Source organism: Brienomyrus brachyistius, chromosome 5 (genome assembly GCF_023856365.1).
Source record: "Brienomyrus brachyistius isolate T26 chromosome 5, BBRACH_0.4, whole genome shotgun sequence".
Taxonomy (NCBI): domain Eukaryota; kingdom Metazoa; phylum Chordata; class Actinopteri; order Osteoglossiformes; family Mormyridae; genus Brienomyrus; species Brienomyrus brachyistius.
In genome coordinates this window covers 4,872,500-4,897,082 of record NC_064537.1, presented here as the reverse complement: position 1 = coordinate 4,897,082, position 24,583 = coordinate 4,872,500, and the positions used below count along the sequence as shown (strand labels likewise).

Below are 24,583 nucleotides of genomic sequence, written 5' to 3'. Positions count from 1 at the left end.
CACTGACGGCGCGGCATCTGCGAGCGCATCGAGCTAAGTGACGGCGAATGTTTTTCATATCCGGGTGACCAGCAGGGGGCGCTATGCGTTCACTAATCCAGCTCCGCAGAGCTGCCGATGATTTATTTAGTTATAATTATTATTTAGTTGATTGAACTCCAAAACACATCGTGCGTATGCTGCTTTAAAACACTGCGGTACACTTTCGCCGCTGGAAGCGTGAGGTTCCCGTTGTTGCTTAATCTGTGAATATTTAGTAGAATATGCAATGGATGCATTAGTCACTAAGCATTTAAGTATCTACCGTATGCATACTGCAAAAGTAAGACAAATATTTTAATTAAAAACATGTGTATAATGTAAATGTTTTTCAGACGCCGTCAAAACCAAATCATTCCGCTTTAATCTGAATTAGATTACTTAAAATTTCAACTGGGTTATAGACCAGTTTATACAACAGCTCCACAAGATCCGGAATACGTAACACTCAATGGAGGATTTAGTTCATTATATATTTTATTTCATACAAGTTATGCATTTAAAAACTCCGAAAACGTAACATGACACCAAGTATTTTCATTGAACATTACTCCACTGAGCACAAATGGAAATTCGTCCCCGCGTAGCAGCAAAGCGATTTGCGGTGGACTGTGTAACCGCATACCGGACGAAGTTCATGGCCAAAATGTGTTCAAAACAAACTTCTAACACTGTCTCTAAATCACAGACAAAAGACGACTGAAAGAATATCACTGAAAGATTAAAACTAAATGCAAATCGCTACACCTATATTACAATCGTGTGCTCTTAATACTTGTTGAAATTAAGAAATTAATACTGTATCTCTAGATACACGGGGGGGGGGGGGGGGGGTATCCTCACCATTTCCTGTACAACACAGACACATTTCACAAAAGACAACACATTAACACTTTATTTCCCTAAATGACATTTCGCTTGAGAGTTTTCACTGCCCAGTTCATCTTATTACATGTGCGGTTTAAAGGCATCTAAAGTTCCCAAAAGCAATGCCTGCTTATTCTACTTCGCTAAAGCTAAGAGCCACACATGGTGCTTCCATGTATTAAGTACAAGTTGTCAGGTTGTTATGCTTGATGGTGGATCCGGAACGTGAAAAGTTCACGAGATCAGCGACCCAGAGCATCTCACTGACCTGGACGTCTTAGTGACTTGAGAGAGTCTCAGCGTCTGGGGAGTCTCAGTAACCCAAGAGAGTTCCAGCACATGGGGAGTCTCACTGACCCAGAAGTCTTAGTGACCCAAGAGAGTCTCAGAGCCTGGGGAGTCTCAGTGACCCAAGAGAGTCCCAGCGCTTAGGAGTCTCACTGGCCCAGAAGTGTCAGTGACCCGAGGGCGTCTCGGCACCTGGGAGTCCCAGTGACCCGGAAGAGTCTCAGTGCCTAGGAGTCTCAGTGATCCAAGAGACTCTCAGCGCCAAGGTAGTTTCAGTCATTCAAGAGAATCTTAGCACCCGGGAGTCTCAGTCACCCAAGAGAGTCTCAGTGATTCAAGGGAGTCTCAGTGCCCGGATAGTCTCAGTCATCAAAGACAGTCTTGGTTCCTGGGAGTATCATGGACCTGAGAGAGTCTCAGCACCCGGGGAGTCTCAGTCACCCAAGACAGCCTCATCGCCCCCTACCTGACCAAGTAACATGCAGCACAACCTGAGTGTGAATACAAGGGTGAATGTATTAGTTCTAGTCGGAATGTTAAACACTTAATTTCAATATTTCAGATAAATCAACATCCACGTTTTATGACCCGCTGGATGAGTTACCACTTCAAACATGGAAAATAGGTAGAAGATTCGTACAGCTATCGCCTGAAATATGGGCAACTCTGCGTAGGGCTGCGGTCACGATTAGGCCTATGGGTCTTTCAATTAACTTTCAGGACTTTAGACAGCTGGGAAAATATATAGGGTCTGTTTAAACATATTTTACAATTAGTGCCTTCTAATTTCGTGGAAATTAGTTTGCAGGGTACAAAGCAACCACATCAAATATTATTGAATATGTCATGCTATGTCATTTACATTTGACATCTAAACACGCCTTTAGAAAATGGATGCCTTTCATTGGAAATAGTATTTTTTCCAGTTTTTCCACGGATTATAGCATGAAACCTGACAAAAACGAAAGCCATTAAAATAATTGCAGTCCCACACCATCATTTTGGCATGTGAAGCACATATTCGCAGTCATACTCACCTGCAGGAAATGTTCTCCTTTCCCTGAGTGAAGATGTCATACACATGCACTCGTCAACTCTGCATAATCTACAGCGACATCAGTAACAACCGAACACTGGCAAAGGTAACACCACCGAACTTCATTAACTCGTAATTATAACTTTTTAAAACCTCTGGACTTCGGGTAATGAAGCGTGGCGTTTGCTTTATCCACAATATTCATTAATCGCTGCGCGTTTACGTGGGAGACGCTGATTTGCACCCGGGGGCTAAGCTGTAATGTTAACAGCCAGCCATTGTCACCTGCCCTGATCCCTCTGTCAGCAGTGTGCTGTGCTGCATCTTCCTTTTTGCACAGCATTCAAAATAAACCACCTAAGATGCCGGGGGTCTGTTCTAAAATGAAGCATCTATCAGCAATGTTTAACACACAGAAAGACTAAAGTCCAGTGGTGAGAAAGATGGCCGACGATCTCGGAGAGGCTGCCAAGAGGCCCGCTGTCAGTCTGGGTCCGGATGTCCGTGCAGGAACTTTAAAACGCAGCCGTTGTGACTCACATATCAGAGACTACATACAATACCTACATACATTCTCGAATATGTTGCTCAGACTGCACAGATTTCAGGGGGTCGCATTTAAATAAAAATTATTGGAATGGGGGGGGGGGGGTGAGGGCAAACAATTTCTAATCAAGGGTCACTCACGAAATTCAGGGGAAAAAACAGTAAAGTTGGATATCTGGGATATACACACTATGGGTTAAAGGTCTGACAGGTCACTGCAGGGAGTTAAAATCCATTAACGATTATGGTTGTTTGGGGGGCAGTAACAGGGAGGGCTGACTGCAGGGGAGTCTTTGTGGGGTGGGAGCCTGGATTGTGAGCCATATGAGGTAAGTGTGGATGATATGAGCATGATGATGATGTCTGCTGGTCTGTGGGTGTTACACGTGGTCGCGGTGGAGTTTACACAGTGTTTGGTGTGTCAGAGTGCTGGATTATCTGGCCGGGAAAGTTGATGTAGCTTGAGTTTGTGTGTGTGTGTGTGTGTGGAGGGGAAACTCAGTTTTATAAAATATATGTGACTGCAATCAGAAAACTAAAAATACCCAAAGGCTTGTATTTAGTTTGGTTACTTATGGTTAAAGTTAGGGCTGGGTGGGGCTTAAGGGCGTCATAGTTTTGATTAGGAGAATGCTCATAGAGATGAATGGAGAGTCCCCACAAAGATATTGATACCCGTGTGTGTGTGTGTGTGTGTTCTCAGGAAACAGTCCAAGGGAGAGACGTAGAGGCTCGATAACACAAACTAGTCCCTCAGCCTGGAGTCCTGGTTACTCCATGCAGGTGTCTAACGTCCTTTGGGGGGGGCACAGGCTGACGAGGTCCAGCTTCAATGTGGCGGCGAAGGGAGGCACACACATGCACACCTGCTACGGCCATCGGGGTATGTGATCACACCCCGCTCGGGGTGTCCCGCTCCACCTTCGCTCCAGCCCATCACAGATGGAGGTGAGGGGTCCCTGGGAGGGGGAGCCTGAGCCTGAGTGCTGACAGTGTGTGGCAGGCGGGGTGGGGGGTTTCACAGACCCGTCTCCCCATAAATCCAATCCCGTCATCCAAATTCTGGACAGGACACGTCTGTGGCCAGTGTCCCAGTTATCGCATGCCAAGTTGAGGGGGTCACAAACACATACATTTCTGCACACACACACACACACACACACACACACACACACACACACACACACTCCGCCCGCCTCGGCCTAGGACCCGCAGCAGCCGGTGCTCCTTGTCTCCTTCATGACGTACTCCTGCAGCTGGAACTTCTGCTCGCCCTCGTCCTTCATGGTCCTGTGCTTCAGCTCTCTGCATGTGCGGGAGTGTGTGGGGGCATAAAAGGTAGTCATTTGGAGCATCCTGGGGGGTCTCCCAACCGCGATCTGGAACACTCGCTTGAGAAGGGCGACTTCCATTTGTTCATTTAAAGAGAGACCTACTCGGCTACCCTGAAACACCACATCCACCGTCGCCCCCCTACTGGTAGATCCAGCTCACTACGGTTAACATGTTTACACAACAGTGTCAGCAAGCAATGAACGATTCTGGAGCTGAATAATAATTACGGGTTTAATTAAATTGAGAAACATGAACAATTTAATTATGCATCAGAGAGCTACCAGGAAATCACTCAAGGGATTTAAAGACAGAAATACTGGTCCACCTAGGAACAGCAGAGGCCACACCCACTGTCTCATTATTGCCCCCTACTGGTAGATCCAGGTCACTGCAGCCAACCTGCCCGTTAGACTGTACCTGTCTGAGGAATCTGAATGGTACGGCCCTCCCTGGCCTGCCCAGGCTTTGGCTTACTTACTTGGCGATGGCAGTAAAGGCCAGCTCCACATTCAGGCCAGACTTGGCGCTGGTCTCCATGAAAGGAACGCCATATTCCTATAGCCCCAAAAAACAAGACGTGGAGAAAAAAAGAGAAATGACCACTTTCTAGTTGGGTGACGGAAGAAAGCAGTCAGCAGAAAGGTGGGGCTGCTTTCTTTCTTTCCTGGAGCACAGGACTGGCCTCTCTCTCATTCAGCAGAGGAAAACTCCCCCACTGATCTGCAGCTTTTACTCCGCTCGACTCTCAGCTTCAGGCTGAAGTGTTCAGGGGCTTGTTTGGGTCCTACTGACGCACATCAGAGCTGACGCGCAAGATCCAAGAATCAAGAGGTTATTACTGCAAAGAGCATCAAGTGAGTTGGTGCTCACTCACCCAAACCCCATGATAAACAAATAATATACATATAACAGGGATGGATTACGGACCGGGCCAGCGGGGCCGCTGCCCAGGGGGCCCTTGGGGTGCAGCCCAAAACAATTTGCAACGCTTATCAACAATGTATTTTCGTTTGTCTATTTTAGAGGGCCTACATTCTTTGATCCTCTGCCTACAAGGGCCCCTGACCCTATAGGGAGGGCGTTTGGCTGCCAAGGGCCCTTGAATTGTGGTGGTGGTGCTGGTGGTGCTGGTGGGGGGGGGCCCACACAACCCATAATCCATAATACTAAAGATATAATACATGCACAGCAACGGTGCTGCGTGTGGCACAGTGGGTTAGGATGCTCTGACAGTGATGAAAAGGTTGCTGGTTCAAATCCCGCAGTCAGCAGAGTGATGTCACTGTTGGACCCCTGAGCGAGGTCCTTAAGCCGCTATTGCCTCCAGGGGTGCTGGATGCTGGCAGGCCCTGCACTGTGACCCCGAAACTTCTCTTAAGTGTAAACATCTTTGTGTGTCTTACAGAGAGCAAGTTGGGATACAGAATAGATAAGGATGAATGAAGTATCACTATTCTATTGCAAAACATCACACTTCGCATGTAGCACGGATGGGAGCAGTGCACTTAGGTGCTGATGATGTGGAGAGTTTGGTAGAACAACAATATTGCAAAGTGGCCCTCTATGAGCCCCGAGAGTTACCTAACAGATGTGAATGAGGTCAGCAGTCAGTGAGGGGGAGTGGCATGATGATTGGGGTGGGCGGAGCTAAAACTACGGCCAGTCTCGTCACGCTGCTGTAACACTGCAGCTAAAGCAGCGAATCACAAAGGCAGATAAGATGGGCAGAGTGAAAACGAAACAGAAGAAGGCGTGCGTTCGTGATGCAAACTCACCTTGGCCAGCCTCTCTCCCTCCTCCCTCTTCACCACCCTCTCGTGCGCGGCGTCGGCCTGAAGGGGCCCAGAGAGAGTTACTTCCTCACCCTCGCATCCTTCCCATACACAGAAGCTCTGCGTTATCTATCTCTCGGTGGACAGCTGGGGGGTGACTTGGCCACACAATGGTGTCAATACACAGTGAAGGATTCTGCGACTGAATAATAACCAAGGGTACATTTAAACAAAGAAACATTAACAAATTAATTAAATGGCAGAGAGCTTCATATATCCGCCCCTGGGATCTAGCCTGGTCTCATTAAATCTCCTGCACCAATCCCAGCCGCGGGCATCAATCTCCTGCTGCACAGTAAAGCGCTGACCCTCCTCCTGCATCGATCGGAGTACATACCAGGGCCCCTCATTTGCACGCTCGCGGTCCCCCACTTACATGAGAGAGATCTCCCATAATGCCTCTCACCTTGTTGCCCAGCAGCATCAGCACCACGTCCTGCTGGGCATACTCATGGATCTCGGTCAGCCAAGCCTGCGTGAGACAAAGAGCAGCGGTGATGGAGACGCCCACGATCCTTTAAAAGCCCCGAGTAAAAACACATACGAATTTTACAAGCTCTTTCACGGGACGACCTGTTCGGACCCCTGCGGATGTTTATTCATCAATGCCAAAACAGAATCCAAAACTCAAAGTCGTCAGCTGGGAATCAGAAGGGGAACCAAAACAGGGCAGAACAATTCCAGAATAAAGTCAGGAGGCAGGCAGACGGCCAAGTATGGAACGGCAACTAACAATCAGTCCAAGAGGGAGAAATGCCCAGTATGGAGGGAACCTCGCAATTAATGAGGACAACAGGCAGTATTTACCTAATTACACAGGAAATGCTTAACAGGTGGATTTAATAAGCCAGAAGACCAGTGAAGATGATCGGGGAAGGGTGGCTAGTCTTGTAGAAGATCTGGACTGGATCTCGGAACTGGGCGTGGACTGGCTGGAATCCCTCACATGCTTCTAAAGATCACACCCCCAGGGGTGCTGTGAAACCCAGAGAGACGATGTCGTTGTACAGCACAGGTACTGTAACAGCAGTGTCAGCAACCAAGTGAGACCACATCACTGCACAAGCCATCAAAGCTCACTGGGCTTCACCTGACCCCCCCACCCCTCCCCCATCTCCTCTCTACTCAGGTGGAATGAGATGAAGCACGAGGCCGAGAGACACTGCACAGCTGTACCTCCCACTCCCGGGGTATGAAGCAGTAATACAGCAGCTGTTTATCACCCCCTCACATGATCCCATCCCTCAAAGTTACACAATCACCCAAACTGTGCCTATAACATGACAAGACCACATAACAGCGCCCTCTAGAAACATGGTGGACTATCGGCTAGCAATTCCTGTTCTTTGCCCTGTGGGTGTCTACTGCCATTTTAGGTATCAACTAGAAGTGTTGCTTATGTTTATCACTTCCCAGTCACATCACTGCGATCCCCATTGTCCCCTCAGAGGCCGCCATCAGACGGCTGTTATGACAGGCGTTCTCTGCCTTCCAATCTCAGGTGACAGTGATCGGAAATGTCACCCATGTTCATGAAAGGCCATGGCTTGTGGGAGGCCGTGGCAGGCACAGTGGAGCTGAAAGCCTAGGGTGATAGCTGGCCATCTTTAAATCTGTGTGTGCACATGTTGGGTAGCATGCCTCTCTGATGCTTGACAAATCACAAAACAGATCTGTACTTCACAAAAGACCTGCTCAGAATCGGTCAGTGACCATGTTATGCAGGGGCAGGAGAAAAAAAGTAGGAACAGGAGTGAAGATGGGATTATCAGAAGCAGCAGGGATGGGATTATCAGAGGCGGCAGGGATGGGATTATCAGAGGCGGCAGGGATGGGATTATCAGAGGCGGCAGGGATGGGATTTATCAGAGGCGGCAGGGATGGGATTATCAGAGGTGGCAGGGATGGGATTTATCAGAGGCGGCAGGGATGGGATTATCAGAGGCAGCGGGGATGGGATTATCAGAGGCGGCAGGGATGGGATTATCAGAGGCGGCAGGGATGGGATTCATCAGAGGCGGCAGGGATGGGATTATCAGAGGCAGTGGGGATGGGATTATCAGAGGTGGCAGGGATGGGATTATCAGAGGCAGTGGGGATGGGATTATCAGAGGTGGCAGGGATGGGATTATCAGAGGCAGTGGGGATGGGATTATCAGAGGTGGCAGGGATGGGATTATCAGAGGCAGTAGGAATGGGAATACTAGAGGTAGCAGGGATGGATCAAATAGGAGCATAATGCAGACCCGCAGGGAAACGACATGGCCACTGGGCTCGGGGGATCAGCTATTTTCACTAGGGCAGAGAGAAAGCAGCACAGGGAACAAGCGTCACGTGGCCCAAGTGGTTCCGAAAGAGAAATCTCGAGTTGCTCTTTGTGCGTTTTTAGATGGAATCGGAGATAAAGAGACCAAAGGAAAGTGCTGTTGACATGCAGAGAAAGAAAAAGAAGAAAAGAAAGCCTCCATTCAAATCCAAACTAGAGATTAGCCAGCGTAGGCAGGAGCATTAACATTCATAATTACCATAATAATTTAATTGGCCACTGCAGCATCCCACAGCTAAATCACAAACCACTCACACTATATTAATTTGGCCTCTAGCTTATTTACTCTGCTCCCAGATGGCCTTGGTATCCGTGTTTTCATTTTCTTGGACAGAGTGAGCTCTGCACCAATCAGATAGCTGGAAGGGAAGTGGGGGGGGGGGGCTGTGTTTAAACCCCAGCAACACTAAGCCCCGGCTTCAGGAGTCCGTCATTATTTTCAGAGGCTCACAAAAGACATGAAGAGGGGACAGAGAATAGTCGAGTGTCATGGAAACTTGACGACCAATGAGGATTCGGGAGGCGTGGCCAAAGAGAATGCAAGTCCAAGCTTAGTGGCCTATGGGGGGCCTGCTAGCACTGTCAGTGAAACATTGGGTCATATCTACACATCAGTACGGGGGTCGATGTTGATTAAAGCATCGAGTCGCGTCACTGGCATTTATGGTTGGAAAAACATGGCCCATATTTGTGGCTTGGGTGATTATGGGAGTCATAAATGTGATAAATGTGATAATGACGAGTGGCCTAGTAAAACAATCGAGTTTTAATGGTGCAGAGTTTCATTTCAGCTGTACAATATGATCTACACCTCATGCTGTCAGGAAAAACCTCATCCAGTTCCAATCGCTCACAGACAAGCCGTCACACCTGGGACAGGAGGTGGGGGGGGGGGGGGACACGCCTTCCTGGGGGAGCCCGGGGCCTAAACGTGCATGTGTGTGTTTCACCGCATGATTTCCAGCATCGCCGATTACCTTTGATCAAGGGATCTGAATCAGAAATGGATAAAATGAACGAGAAGTCAACCGACAGAATTTTTTTTTCCCCAGATGCCGATGACTAAAGTCACCTTTCCGGAAGCTTTAAGGGCAAGCAGGAAGGAGGGTGAAGTAAACCTGCCCCATTGCCCTGTTCTTTACCAGGCACATACAATCAGGCTTACATTGTCCTGTCTGCCACCGGACATGGTAACCAAGGTAACATTATATTGCAATAAATAAGCACAGATAACCCTCCAAGGTCACACACCTCCATGAGTAGAAAAACTTGCCCCACTGGCCCTGAAGAGGCCGCAAACCCCTCCTCTAAGACTTGTTCGTAATGAGAAACATCTGAAGGGTCGAGAGTTTAAATGTTTTGGGAAAATGGAAGAAATGGAAGTAGTTTCGTTCTTTGTGTCCCTATAGAATGGATTGTTTCTGAGAATGCAGGGTCTCTCTTCTCTCTAATGTACATCCTGTTTACAGAGGTGACCCCACAAAGTCTCATCCAGGGCCAGATCTAAGCGGTGGTCACCCCTGTTGCCTCCCAACATCAAAATAGTAATAACAAAATATGCATTTTTTTTCTAAGCATAACCATAAAAGAGACAGGATGCGGCGTGACCACCGGCGTAAATATAAATGACTCTCGACGGAAATTTCTGCTGGTGCCACTGATCTCATCTTTACACAGCTAGCGTGAGAGGTAGTCGCTGGATTCTAAGATACCTAAGACAGATCCCTGGGGAACCCCGTATTTCAGCTCCGGTCCAGGAGGACTGTAAATGACGCCTTAGATGCCAGGAACTGCTGGAGAAACCCCAGTGTCTGAAAGCCCAGTGTCCGAAGCAGCTAGAAGCACATTCAGAGAAGACAAAAAAACATCCTACAAAAATCGAATCGAAGAAATTGCCAAAAACAGGAAGCAAGTTCTGGTTTAAAAAAGTCATTTTTAACTGGGACTGATGAAGTGCGTTAAAAGCACTGGGTAAGTAGGGTACTTATAGCCTTAATCAGAGGAAATTAAAGCAGTTCATTCTCAGCTGTCAAAGTATAGAAGTGCTTAATTAAGTACTGAAAATGAAATCAACAGCTATATATATACACACACATAGTCAGCAGAGAATTATAGGTAAATACTGAGATTGACAGACACAGAGAAGATAAAAAAAAGAATTTATTAAAGGCCAACAAAGAGCCGTATCACACAATTACTGGACCAATTCTGCACATTTTTAAAGCTTGTGGGCCTGCTAACTAATTAGGACATTATTTATCCCCCTCCTCCAGGAGGGAAAGAGGGGGTCTTGTCAAACAGCACATTACCAAAACTTATTACATAAGCTTGTTACATAAATCACAAAAAAAAGATGTTTAACCAATGGCAAGGCACATCGCTGCAGACCAGAGAGTGAATTGCGGGGGAAAAGAAAACTCATGGTACCATGATAGGTCAGAGACACATGCCAATCAAGACTGGGCAGTCAATCAGGAACAGAAGGTCGATCCATAAACTGAGTGTAGCCATCTATTACTTTTTTATCCAAAGAAGCCTTATAACCGTCTAACTGCAAACCTGCATTTCAGGCCAGACAGGTGACTGCGATACATGCATACAACCTTCCTGATGTTTCCGAGGTTAGGTTCATGTATATTGTACATATTCACGAGTGTGTCAGTCGCATCACTGATGTCATGTCTGTGCTCCATGATTGGGCCCCGTTATTGTCAAATAAGCTGGATTTTGGGGGTCTAATGGTCTTGGGGATGGTCTGGATCACCTAAGGGACACACCCTTAAGGACCCAGGTCCACCCTGCCCCCACACGTCCCGGAGGGAGTGAGGCTCTTCTACACTGGCCTCTTCCAGTAGGGGAGTGAAGGACTGTGGGCGTCAGATGGACTGCCCTCTAGAGGCTGCTGGGGTCTCTGCAGTCAGAACTGGCTGCATCCCCCATGGGTTAGGGTTAGGGGATTCAGTCTCCCTGACTCTCAGAGGAATGTGGAGACAGGAAGACTGGAGAGAAGCACCCGTGCGTTTGAGGACCTGTCTTACTTTAAGCAGACACTGAACACAGGCTCAGCTTACAGCCCCCCACCCCCACCGCAGTGACCCCAGCAGACACAGTGTTCAGGGCACCATTTTGACCTTAACATGTACACAGTGCCATGATGCATTAAGGATCAGGGCGGAGCCTCGGGCTGGATGGGGAGCCGCTGTTCACCCCGACTGCCATGTCCCTGCATTCAGAAAGACCCTGGATCACGTCCAGCATCCTGCATGCAGACTCATCTGCGTGGTTTTGACAGGGGTGGTAGGGGCGTGCAGCCATGCAGCACTGCGGGGAGGGGGAGAGAGAGAATTCTGTGATGGCACAATCAGACTTCCCAGCATGCAGCGGGGCAGCTGCCTCCTCTACATTGGCCCAGTCACAGTCCAGACCAGTGATCAGCTGAGAATCTGCCAAAGAACCCAAACACTTCTGCTCTAAAACAAAACCCAGAAGAGCCATGCAATCCAGCGGGGAGAATGAGCACAGAGCGCCCCCTATGGGATTTATAAAGCAACACAAGCTGGGAAAAAGCTTGGTATGCCAGGTGGTCAGTCCAGACATTCCTGTCAGGTTTCTTTATTTCAGACATGAATATTAATACGATCACTGCATTTCAGACTCTTAAATGTCAGCAGAAATTCAACTTGCTTTAATAAATCTGCTCGTGAAATTTGGTTTCCGAATGAAACATCAACTTAACCCCACTTATGCTAGTACATGCGGTCCTGACACTGGAACATCAGAGAGCGGCTGTCATGCGATGAAGCACAGCAAGCTGATTCGGTTGATGGCCCTTAATCTAAATGCGTTTGCACAGCGATTAACAGGTAGCAGCTACACAATTACACTTCAACGCAGTGATCCGGGTCCCTGAGCGTGAGACAAGCATGTAAGTGTGTTCTTTATAGTGCTTAATAGGCTCTCTCAGCAGTATTTGTTATATCACATTTCGTTGATTTACAAGTTAATTAAAAATACCAGTGCTTAATTGATTCTTTGTAAGTTAAAATAACTGGAAACCTTCCCCCAGTGAGGTCTGCAGGCTTGATGGATTCTTTACTGACACAGTCCACGGACACAAACTCCCAGCCTTGACGTAACTGTGTCAGGGTTGTGGAGCAGCGATGAAATTTCTTCGGTGGATAAACAAAGACGTGGCTTTGGAAAGATACTGCTGTGGTACAGCTGGGAGATTACTGGAATATCACTGGATGTGAGTGAGATTTGAGGGGCCTGTTTGAGGCTGGGGGCGTAGCTGTCGACGGTGTCACACACTCGCTGAGATTTATTTACATTTAGGTTCCTCTCGTTTCTGATAATCCTGAATCACGTTAAGTCATTACATCACGTCAGTGAGCTTCGAAGGCACTTTGTTCTTAAACCTCGTTTCATTTCATTTATGTTTGACTGCTACTGCACCTACTAAACGGAATGATGCTGCTTCCCAGAATGCAGCAGAACAAGGAATTAACTAAACCTTCAATTAAGATTCAGAGCAGGGCATTCTGTTCCTAATCAATTAAGAAGATTAAGAAGGAACACCTGCAGAAACACAGCATTAGGAGCGTTTGTCAGGAGACTGTCTGTGTCACGATTCGCCGGTAATGCGGGTGATCGCTCGGGCAGGTAAGCGGGCAAGGATCAGGCAGGCAGAATACAGAGCAGAACTAGGGGTTTAATCTGAGGACTCGGGGCAGGAAATATCCGACGCAGACTAACATCAATGACAGACGAGGAACTGAGGTAAGACACGGACTGAAATAGACCAAACAACAGGGTACAGCTGGGTACGATCAGAGAAGCACACGTGGATAATCAGGGGGGCGTGGCACACACGAGGATCGTACGAGCTGGGCGTGACAGTCTGCGCATGCAAGTTAAATTTTAATACAAAAGATATCACTCACTGCGAAGTTCAAGCCATAAAGTAAAAATCTTGTAGAGATCTTTGACACAGAATTCAAATCTGATAAATCAACACCGCCGTGAAGGCTTCAGGAAGCCCTAGAAGATCGCCAAAAGAAAAGCTCTCCTCTCTTTCCCAGATCTACAGAAAGTCATTCACACATTTATTTAATCCTGTCCGGATTACTGTAATGCATTATGCATTGGGGTCAGTCAGTCATCTCTATCACATCCGCAGCCCAAAACGCTGCTGTTCCACTTTTAGGTGGCACCCGAAAGAGGGACCATATGTCCAGACTTAGCCCGCTTACACCGGCTACCAGATTCAATTTAAGATTTTATTGATCACCTTTAAAGCCCCAAATGAACTGACCCCTCCCTATATAGCAGATGTTCTCTGTCAGTCCAGCACAGGAAAATCCCTGCGATCACGTGAGCGGCTTCCCCAGGCTGATCGGCGGCTGACGGTAAAATCAAAGGGTCACGGTGCGTTTGCAGTAACACCACCCAGCAGCCATATCAGGGTTGCCTCTACAGTTTCTGATTTTAAAACTAAACCAAAATTTTTTTTTCCCTTAGCCTTTGAGGAGGCTTAATAAGTATTCAAGAGGGGGATTTCTGTTTATATGCGTGTATTTTATTATTGTATTGTTTGTTACTTATTTGGTCTCCGCAGGATTTTGGTCAATGAACATGTTTTTAAAGAGTTTTACAGAGTTTACTTACTATTCAAATAGGACATGACTGGAATTACACTGGGATGATTGGGATAATACTGGAACATGACTGGGATAATACTGGGATTATGCTATGATGTGGGTAGGATGAGTAGGATGATACTGGGAGGTGACAGGGATGATATTGGGATATAACTGGGATCAGTGGAGCGAGATCAGAAAGATGCAGACGAGAAGAACGTAGCTGTCCTGTAGCCAAGATGATGGCAGAAACTGGAACGTGATGGACTCTGTTTAACTGGGAAAAGGGAGGAATTTGGTTTATCCCACTGGGGAATGGACTGGTGTGGCAGGAGATAATGCTGGAAAGGAGGACAGACAAGATGTCTGCTTTTCTGAGCCAGTGACAGGTCCTCTGGTGACTGCTGCTTCCAGAGGGTGCATAGCGCTGATGACGCGGGCGGTCACACTGACACAGTGAAGCTGCTGACCTGCTGTCCAGGGATGTGCACAGGGGCACTGGCCCCAGCTGAAAGCTGATTGGTCGCTGGAGTGACCCCTCCCCTGTCACTCCCTGATTCAAAACATATCATTGGCTAATGACGAGGTTGCCCCTCTATGTGAATTATGGCCCCTCTTATGCCCCCACCTTAAAAAGAACCATGAATGGCCTTCGGTGGTGTCACCAAACACTAATTTACACCCAAAGCCCAAAGCACAGAGTAATCCTATACCGAAATATATCGATGTCTCCACCCCCCAAGGCCTCGCTCTGCCTCTTCTAGTCCCCGTCTGGTGTTTGGATCCAGACGAGCTTGAGGCTGGCGTTTCTGGGCCATGATGGAGGCTGGACTGGGGGGTGAGGGTGGGGGGGTGAGTCATCCGGGCTCCTGTTTCCATCCTCCTCTCCCCCAAGGTGCGGAGCGAGTGAATCCTGGCGGCAGTGCTGTGTGGGTTTGGCGTTGGGGATCATCCATATGCCAGGTTAGCACTGTGCCCCCCCCAGCTTTGCGTTCTCCTCCCTGGCAGATTACTAACCCTAACCCCCCCCCTCGTCCCTCGGGGAAGCTGCAAGGCGAGTCAGCCATATTCTGTGTACAGTTTGAGAAAATTTAAAGTGCTGGCTTCCTCTTGAAAAGAACAGCCCCGTGATCCATGGGAGGGATCACAATTCCCAAAAGTACCATTTATGCCAGAGCTCCAAATCCCAGCTTTCCTGACCGCTCTGTACCGGGCCGCCACATGGGCCTGACTGACATGCCGTGGGAAGGGGGGGAAGGGCTTACCTGAGCTGGCCCCCTGCTGCCCTGCAGTGAAGACCATACCCCCCCAGATTCTATGAAACCCCCCCACAGGGCGGGGAGATAAAGCTGATCAGAGCTGCCGTGCTGCTGTTGGGCATCATCCCTGGAATCGCTTGTGGCGGATGATGGACCCTCCCGCGGGAGATCACCTCTTACGCTACTGCGAGCGATTCCCAGAATGCCGTGTACCGAGAAATCAACTAAAGCTGTTTCACTTTAGACGAAGAAGGTGTTCTGCTCCTAATCATTAAAGATTAAGAAGGAAGGACATGCGCAGGAAATCCTGCTGTGAAAACACAGAAGGACACAGAAGCTGTATTTAACTGGATATTCCACTGGAATACAAACTATGCTCGTAAATTTTAATACAAAAGAATACGACTCACTGTGATGAGGCTATGGGCAAGTAAGGCAAGAACAATCACATAAGACATTTAAAAAGGGAATTGTTTCACTTTATCATTTATAGAGCTTGTCTGTATTTATGGGTATTTACTGAGGAAGGTTTGAGGTAAACACCAGATTCCACAGCAGAAACGACGCTTAACCATCCAGTCCAGTTCAGAATCAAGTTCTTGATATTGGTCCTTACGTTCAGAGCCTTACATGGTCAGGACGCGCAGTACATAACGGACCCGGTACCTCCCTATTCGGCTGGCCGTATTCTAAGGTCCATTCAGAGCCTTACATGGTCAGGAAGCGCAGTACATAACGGACCCGGTACCTCCCTATTCGGCTGGCCGTGTTCTAAGGTCCATTCAGAGCCTTACATGGTCAGGACCCGCAGTACGTAACGGACCCGGTACCTCCCTATTCGGCTGGCCGTGTTCTAAGGTCCATTCAGAGCCTTACATGGTCAGGACCCGCAGTACGTAACGGACCCGGTACCTCCCTATTCGGCTGGCCGTGTTCTAAGGTCCATTCAGAGCCTTACATGGTCAGGACGCGCAGTACATAACGGACCCGGTACCTCCCTATTCGGCTGGCCGTGTTCCAAGGTCCATTCAGAGTCTTACATGGTCAGGACCCGCAGTACGTAACGGACCCGGTACCTCCCAATTCGGCTGGCCGTGTTCCAAGGTCCATTCAGAGCCTTACATGGTCAGGACCCGCAGTACGTAACGGACCCGGTACCTCCCAATTCGGCTGGCCGTGTTCCAAGGTCCATTCAGAGCCTTACATGGTCAGGACCCGCAGTACGTAACGGACCCGGTACCTCCCTATTCGGCTGGCCGTGTTCCAAGGTCCATTCAGAGCCTTACATGGTCAGGACCCGCAGTACGTAACGGACCCGGTACCTCCCTATTCGGCTGGCCGTGTTCCAAGGTCCATTCAGAGCCTTACATGGTCAGGACCTGCAGTACGTAACGGACCCGGTACCTCCCTATTCGGCTGGCCGTGTTCTAAGGTCCATTCAGAGCCTTACATGGTCAGGACCCGCAGTACGTAACGGACCCGGTACCTCCCTATTCGGCTGGCCGTGTTCTAAGGTCCATTCAGAGCCTTACATGGTCAGGACCCGCAGTACGTAACGGACCCGGTACCTCCCTATTCGGCTGGCCGTGTTCTAAGGTCCATTCAGAGCCTTACATGGTCAGGACCCGCAGTACGTAACGGACCCGGTACCTCCCTATTCGGCTGGCCGTGTTCCAAGGTCCATTCAGAGCCTTACATGGTCAGGACCCGCAGTACGTAACGGACCCGGTACCTCCCTATTCGGCTGGCCGTGTTCCAAGGTCCATTCAGAGCCTTACATGGTCAGGACCCGCAGTACGTAACGGACCCGGTACCTCCCTATTCGGCTGGCCGTGTTCCAAGGTCCATTCAGAGCCTTACATGGTCAGGACCCGCAGTACGTAACGGACCCGGTACCTCCCTATTCGGCTGGCCGTGTTCCAAGGTCCATTCAGAGCCTTACATGGTCAGGACCCGCAGTACATAACGGACCCGGTACCTCCCTATTCGGCTGGCCGTGTTCTAAGGTCTAAGGGCAGTTTAAAACGTACGTTTTTTTCAGGCTTTTGGTAAAATGTGAGCCGATCCTGTGAAATCGTCTTTTGTCTTTTTTTAATGGGATTCATATGTTTTGTACGGCGCTTTGTGGCAGCTTTGTCTGCGAAAGACACTTGGAAAGTAAAGTTTACTTACTTTTGTACAGCGGCCTGCTAATCGCAACCACACCTGCTGTCTAACCACTTCTAGGAACAAAAGCACGCGTGAGTGGGAGTGTGGTGGAGATGTGAAAAGGCACTAGGAAAGTTAGAAGCATCGCAATTACAGAGGAACGTGATCGTGAATGTTTTACAGAATCTGATAAAAACATGTCACTGGCGAAATAGAAACTGGACAGAGGGGAGGCGCAGTGGTGAGGCGCAGTGGTTAGAAGTGGACACAAGAAGCAGGGGACGCCAGTGTAGCCAAAGTGCTGTCATAGCGCCATCGTGTGGAGGAGCCCAGGCAGGCTAAGCACCCATGGGCACCTACCGCATCCCTCTGTCACATTAACAGCTCAGGCTAATCAGACGAGCCCAGAGCATGACTGCACTGCATGTTGTCTAAAATTTAACTGTCATCTGACGAGCCAAGAACACAACAATGTGAAGTGAGATCTGAACTCGATCAAACAAGCCCGGAGCTCAGCATATTGGCAAGACATCCTTCAGTCTCTGATACAAGTCCATGATAATCAATTGTGTGCAGGTGATAACATACTTTGTCACTTAGGCTAATAAAGCAACCCCAGAGCAAGGCAGTACAATACGAGATCCAAGTTCATAATGTGCTCAGGCTAAACAAGCGATCCCAGAGCAAGTCAGCTTGGTTGGACATCCTCCAACTGCAGACTCTGTGCAGCATTATGTATTGTGCTCAGAGGATAATATGCTTCAACATTCAGGCTAATAAAGCGAGCCCAGAGCAAAGCAATACAATATGAGATCCAAGTTCAGGCTAATCAAGCGATCCCAGAGCAAGCCAGCTTAGAAGAACATCCTCCTATTGCAGACTCAGTTCAGAATAATGTAATGTGCTCAGATGATGGCACAACCAAAGGGCTTGCACGTAGAGTTTCTCAAGCAGGCTGATCAAGCAAGCCCAGAGCTCAAGAGAACGTATTTATGCACAAAACTCTGTAAAACTATAAAAGAAAAAAACTGAAGATCATCAATATGTATGAAAAAGTCAGAATTTCACAGTATAACATCTTCCACTGAGTAAGACAAACACATGGAAAACAAAACGTCGAGAATCTAGGTCTTCTCCCGTAGGACATTCTGTCGCTAAACAGTAGACTAAGGCTACCCCCCCCGGCGAAAAGTGACAGCGTCCAATGGCCTGGGGGTGCTGAGACCCAGTCTGTTGGGACAGACACACATACACAACGGAGCATCGCCGTTTGACTGTACAGACCCCCCCCATCAAGTCTCACGCTCATTAATCATCCTGCTGCTGACTGCAATGGTTGTTGGCTAAATAAATCTGCCTTTATTTAACTATAAATTTGATCATGCAGAAATACGGAAAAAGCCAAAGGCCCCGCAAACCTTCCCTCACTGCTTTATTTCTCCAGCCACTTCTGCCAGAGAAACCAGGAAACTGCATTTATAGCAGAACACAAATCGACATTAACGCCACACCCTGTATCCAGGCGCCGGGGGTGTTTACCCCCCCACTGATCTGTAAATAATTTAGGATTTTTTTTTCATCCAGCAGACTGTAGACTGCTATATATATATTTCTTTTTATTGTATTTTACTAATAGCTATCTTAGGTTTATTTATATTTACACCATGTCTATGAGACTGTATTTTATATTAATGTGGTACATTAATGTATACGTCTTTGCTGCTGAGCCGCGAGCTACCAAACAAATTTCATTGTGTTTCTTATACAATGACAATAAAGTCTCTTATCTTAAAGAAACACCCATTTACCTGGGGCCCCTGAGGTTTGGTGGCCCCTGTAGGCCAAAAACTACCACTTCACTGAACGTGGCCACAGGTACAGCAGTTGGATGATGAAAAGATGGAAGGATGGATGGATGGATGGATGGATGTAAATCAGTGTTAATTTGAATTTTAATCTTTATTAACTGCTAGCTAGGCACTCGCCAGGAGAGCTGGAGGTAACAGGGTCTCATGCAGATGGAACCTCCATGCCGTTGACTAATAAGACCATCCATGTGCCTCTCTGTCTGTCACGCACGCCTTGGCCTGTCCCCGCTGCCACCCCACCCACGCGAGCGGCGAGCATCACCACCACGGAGGGACGCTGACAGATTCCAAGCTGCCGCTCAGCCCTCGAACCCCCACGCCGTCTCAGCGGGAATGGGCTCCTTTCCCAGCATGCACTGCTGTCGGCTCTCGGTCACGCTCCTCTCAGTCCCGGGGGGGCCCCTCTTCCTCGTGGTGGGGGGGACCTTCTCCTTCGTCCTGAGAGGAGGTGAATCCACGCTCCTCCTGTCCTTGGGGGCAGCTGGCGATGACGGGGGCCGTCCCTCCGAAGATGCCGGTGGGAACTGAACCAAACTTGTGCCGGGATTCACAGGGTCTTCGGAGAAACCAGTGGTAAGCAGGACACCGGCGTTTAGGTCGAGGGCTTAACGCGACCCGCGAAGCATCTAGCATCTTAAACACGCCGGAACACAGACATCAAATCACGCAGAACATTTAGCTCCTTCTGAGAATTCTGTGTCATACTCTCCCATGAAAAGACTAATAACAACTATTTCATAAGAAGAGACCCCTAGACTGTTGCTGCTGTATAATAAAAGATCTATTTCTTCTGCCGGTATTCTGTCAGTACATATCCAGCAGAGAGTCACAGTAAGCCTGGAGCTTCTCTCAGGGGGCGTGGGGGGGGGGGGGGGGGACATACTCCGGACAGGCCGCCATCGCAAAAACCGTTCCCCTAACCCCATGACTTTGGAGAAAGGCCATAAAAAACAGGAGGAGAACATGCAAAGTCCATATATACAGGGCTGGGGCAATTAAAGGGAATTCGACCCCCCCAATCCTGGAGGTATGACGCGACAGTGCTACCCACTGAGCCACTACACTGCAGGGATGTCAGGAGAGCTGATATTTCGGTACCAAGTCGATGCGAGAATTCTTAAAACATGGTGGCACTGGATTTACGACCGGAGACATTTCTTCCAGACCTGAAGGGATCAGCAGATACACATACAAGTGTTCTAGTTCCCCTCTAATATCCCCCCCCCACCCAATTTAAAAATATATTTACAAAAACTGGATATAACCACAGTAGCTTATTACCACGGAACCACTTGTGTTACATTCATAAACATGGTCTGGTTTAAATCCTGACAGTCACAAAATGTTCACAGATCACAAACCGATCACTAAAAGTTACTTGTGCTGATAAAAACTACTTTCACTGTATAGTTTGTGGGATGTCATAATGTCTTTTTGTTATGTTTATTAAAAACATTTTGCTTACCCAGGCTACCACCCCAGATGCCATCTCCTCATTCTATCATGCTGTTCCTTTCTAAAAACCTTGAACTAACAAAGAAAAGTGATGCTATACTTACAGGAATCTGCCATCTTCATAAAATGGTAGCACATATTCATACTGTTGTATTCTGTTGTTATTTTTATGTACAGCAGGATATAATTTCACCTTTGTTATTCATTACTTGTTCCTTTGTAGTTTCTTCAGTAGTTCACGACGATATGCCAAATTAACAAATATAGTAATAAGTATAGTAATTGCTTGAAAAAAACGTCACGATTCATTAATGATGAACGAACATGAGATCACTATAAAATTAAGACTTAGTTTGTGGTTAATACACAAGTAACAGCGTAATGCTACAGTATTTGTGCCCCATCAGGTAAAGTGTGACTGATGTTTTTAACAAAGGACTGAATGTTGAAATTCATTGGATTTATCGTTGTGTTTTTGATTTAACTCCATGGTATCGAACTGGGTATCAGAAATCCTGAAATTTCACTGGTATTGACTAGTAAATTTCTGATATTGTTACATCCCTGCTTTGCTGCCTCCTTAATTATAACGTAACTCATTCATTCCAGGTTTCAGGCACTGGCTGGGCTACTGGTCACATGATGCTACCCTTCGCATATTAGAGCTACTGGAGCAGGAGGGGGTGAAGTTATGCTCGTCCAGCATTTAGACCCTTACTTGGTGATTCCATACTTGGGCCTCGAACCTCTAGCTACTATCGTCTCCCTTGGCACCACAGGGAGTGGTGCAGTTACATCAACAAACAGACAGGGGGCAGTGTGAATTGCAGACCCAACCAGTCCTAGAAGGAAAGGCCAGGGTGCTGTACGGATAAGTTCTATGACTAAGTTTTAAGTTTGGGTGCAAAGCCTCACACTAAACGCCATCAGAACTGCACCTGGTACCATCGTCCAAATCGATGACAATTTCCTAAATGTCACAGCAGTAGGGCTGAGTGGAGCAGAGGGCTTGTGTCAGGGACGATAACGGAGACCTTTCTGAGAGGCAGGAAGGACCAACGCGAGATGCTGGCAGGTCAGAGGGGTCACCTCACAGAAAGAAGAAAAACAACAGCAGGAAACAAAGAGAGAACAGTGAGCAGCGTGAGCCAAAGTGCTGGTATCAGGCTGCCGATCCACCGGCTCCCTCCCTGCCCTCCTCCTCGGCCCTCCTGCTCCTCCTGACGAGGGACAACGGGAGACAGAAAATCCATTTTCCCAATTGACAAAAAGTCAAATAGAAGGGAAAAAAAATGGAAAACAAAGCAGACAGGCGGCTGGTTTGGTCAGGGGAGGAAACATGTTCACACTCTGCCATGAATCGCAAACAGGTTCCGGCAGGGTGTGGGATCTGACATAATAAGATCCATAAGTGTTTCAGGGGTGGGGTGGGGGTTTCAGTCAGTGGGGGGGGAGCTCAGTTTCCAGCTAATCTCAATCCTTAATGAGGACACTCTGCTTAAAAATTACATTTTGCATCACATTTAATTTCTTCAGCAGATATTTTCATCCAAAACAACATATATTTTTTGAGAAAATACTTGGGGGTTTAAGGGCCCAACAGTGAAACCACGCTGCTGATCTTGGGATCCAATCTGATCACAGGCACAGAATTAACCACTGAAACACACATCACACCAGTGCAGTGTACCTAAGCCCATCGCAACATGCACTCACTGTACATATATAAACACTTATTTACTTATTTGCTTGACCTGACACTTTACTGCCAACTGCACATTATTTACGGTTATTGTTTAACGTTTTGTCTCTTTATGCTTAACACATCATAGCTTGGATCTAGGCAACCGAACGTTTCACTGCACACTGTACTGAGTATAACTGTCGCTGTGATTTCAGAGGGGTGGGGTGGATGATAATCTGCTTCACTGCAGGGAAGCGTAAACGGTTAAAACGAGGAGAAACATAAAGATACGACTGCGTGAAGAGCGACGAGGAAAGGAGGAAGCCGGAACAGAGAGAAAGCAGCGAGAAAGCGCCGGTAAGACGTACGAAGGCCAGCCGGGACAATGCCCGCCAGCGGTAGCATTCTGTGGCTATGGCTGCGATAATGTTTTATTTACAAGGACATTGTGTTCTGAGAGAGTCGCCCGTAGTAACGGAACATTGGGTTAGGTCACATTGCTGATCTGTGCTTCCCGCTGTATAAATATCTATAACAAATATTTCTAGGTGTGTTCACTCCCAGTGGGCATGGGGGGGGCTGTTACGCCGCCACATGAATAAAGATGCTCTTTGCACAAATCTCCCCAGATCTCCTGATTTTTCCACAACAACACTCAGGCATTCAAGGCCAAACAGAAAGTTCTTATTTCTGGGGCGGGGTGTGAAGAAGTTTGCCGGCGATAGGTGGGGCGAGTGGGGGGGGGGGGGCAATTCAAACTGTGTAAGAATGAGAGAGGGGCAGGGTATGTTTCTGTGTATTACTGTGTGTGCTGGGTGGAGAGGACCGAGGTGAGCAGCACGCCACCGGCTGAGGGACGCATGCTGGTCGTGTCGGCGGCCCAAACTCAAGAAGGTTACAAATGAGAGGAGGCCATTGGGCCCATCGAGCTCGCTTGGAGGGAACTAAACCAATAGTATAAAATTGGCAGGATCTCGTCAAGTTCAGATTTGAAGGAATTGAAGGTTTTAGCTCGACCTTCCACGTCAGGCAGACTTTCTCAGGTCCAAACTAGAGCAGTCCCTCACTAGCTTCCAAATGTGGCTGCAGGTTCTTGAATCAGAGCTCACTTTGAAGTGAGCTTGGATGAAGAGCATCTAGACCTGTTAGAATCTTATATACCTGGATCACGCGGTCCTCACCCACTCCCCATGCGACTCCCGTTCACATGGACACGGAACGTGGTGATGTCAAAGATGGGCGGGCCCTAGACTCATGGAGGCGGAGTCATGTCCCCTTTGCTGAACGGTCATGTTTCTACGGTTGTGGTTCAGTCACTAGCACCTCGATGCATCCTGTTTCCATGATGGACACATCCTCCAGCTGTCACGAACCCTGGCATATCGAAACCCCCACCATCAATGAAGGCCAGCAGCTGGGAAGGACAGGAAATGACAGGTATCTCTGAGGCAGCAGCGGGTGTCCAGGTGTGGCGGAAAGATCACCAAGCTGCCCCTGAGGGGGGGGGGGGATCTCTTTATTGGATCCACCCCCCCGCAACTCACCCAGCCAGCCCAATCAAACACTCCCTCACCACTGGAATGGCAGTACTCTCTGCCCAAGCAGCCGGCTTAAACCATAACGAGTTCACATCAATACACTTGCTGTTCATCGCAACACTCTGTGTAATTTTATTACCTGCAGTTTTGATGTTTGTCAAATGGCCTAATTGGTCCACAGACAGCCTGCAAATACACAGGGAACTTAAATAGCTAATGAGCACTAATGCATATTTGTAAAAAGTCAAGGCGGTTAACGCTCCAGATCTGCAGCCAGCCACCCTGCCGCACGGCAATCGCTCTCGGCAAAAATGCGACGCTGCGGCCTGCATGCTAACCTAACTGATAATGCCGTCTCCACCGGCATCCTTCAGTGGTGGCTGCTCACGTCTGATTGGTTCCCATAGATAAGCGCTTGGTTTTTTTTTATTGGATAGATAAGCCACTGTGGGTGGAGCCTCAGACAACATCCATCCATCTTGGTGACATGAAGCCCCGAAGGTGTCTGCCTCGTCTCAGGCCATGTTCTACATCACTGTGCGCGCATCTGTGAGCGTGTGTGTCTGTGTGTGCGTGCCGGATTTAGCACTGGAACAACCCTGAGAGCTCAGGTTTATATGCTCAGAGACCCTTTGTGTATAGTTTGGGATGTCTGTACATTACTGCAGTCAGCTGGTACATTTTATACCTCTGCAATATAACGAGACAGATGGTATCAAAGGT

At 48.1% G+C, this 24,583-nt stretch overlaps 1 protein-coding gene across 3 annotated transcripts in view; it reads right to left on the bottom strand.

Moving 5' to 3' along the window:
• Positions 1–498: 498 nt before the first annotated feature.
• The window catches only part of LOC125742802 (ras-related protein Rab-26), a 51,157-nt gene continuing 27,072 nt past the window's right edge, over positions 499–24,583 (bottom strand). For all 3 annotated transcript variants that reach the window (XM_049015160.1, XM_049015159.1, XM_049015161.1), the window contains 4 exons: positions 6,350–6,415; positions 5,887–5,943; positions 4,590–4,666; positions 499–4,081 (listed from right to left, as the gene is read on the bottom strand). In XM_049015160.1, the coding sequence (XP_048871117.1) occupies positions 3,979–4,081; positions 4,590–4,666; positions 5,887–5,943; positions 6,350–6,415 (303 nt within the window). In that variant the 3' untranslated portion in view covers positions 499–3,978. The remainder of the gene's footprint in view (positions 4,082–4,589; positions 4,667–5,886; positions 5,944–6,349; positions 6,416–24,583) is intronic.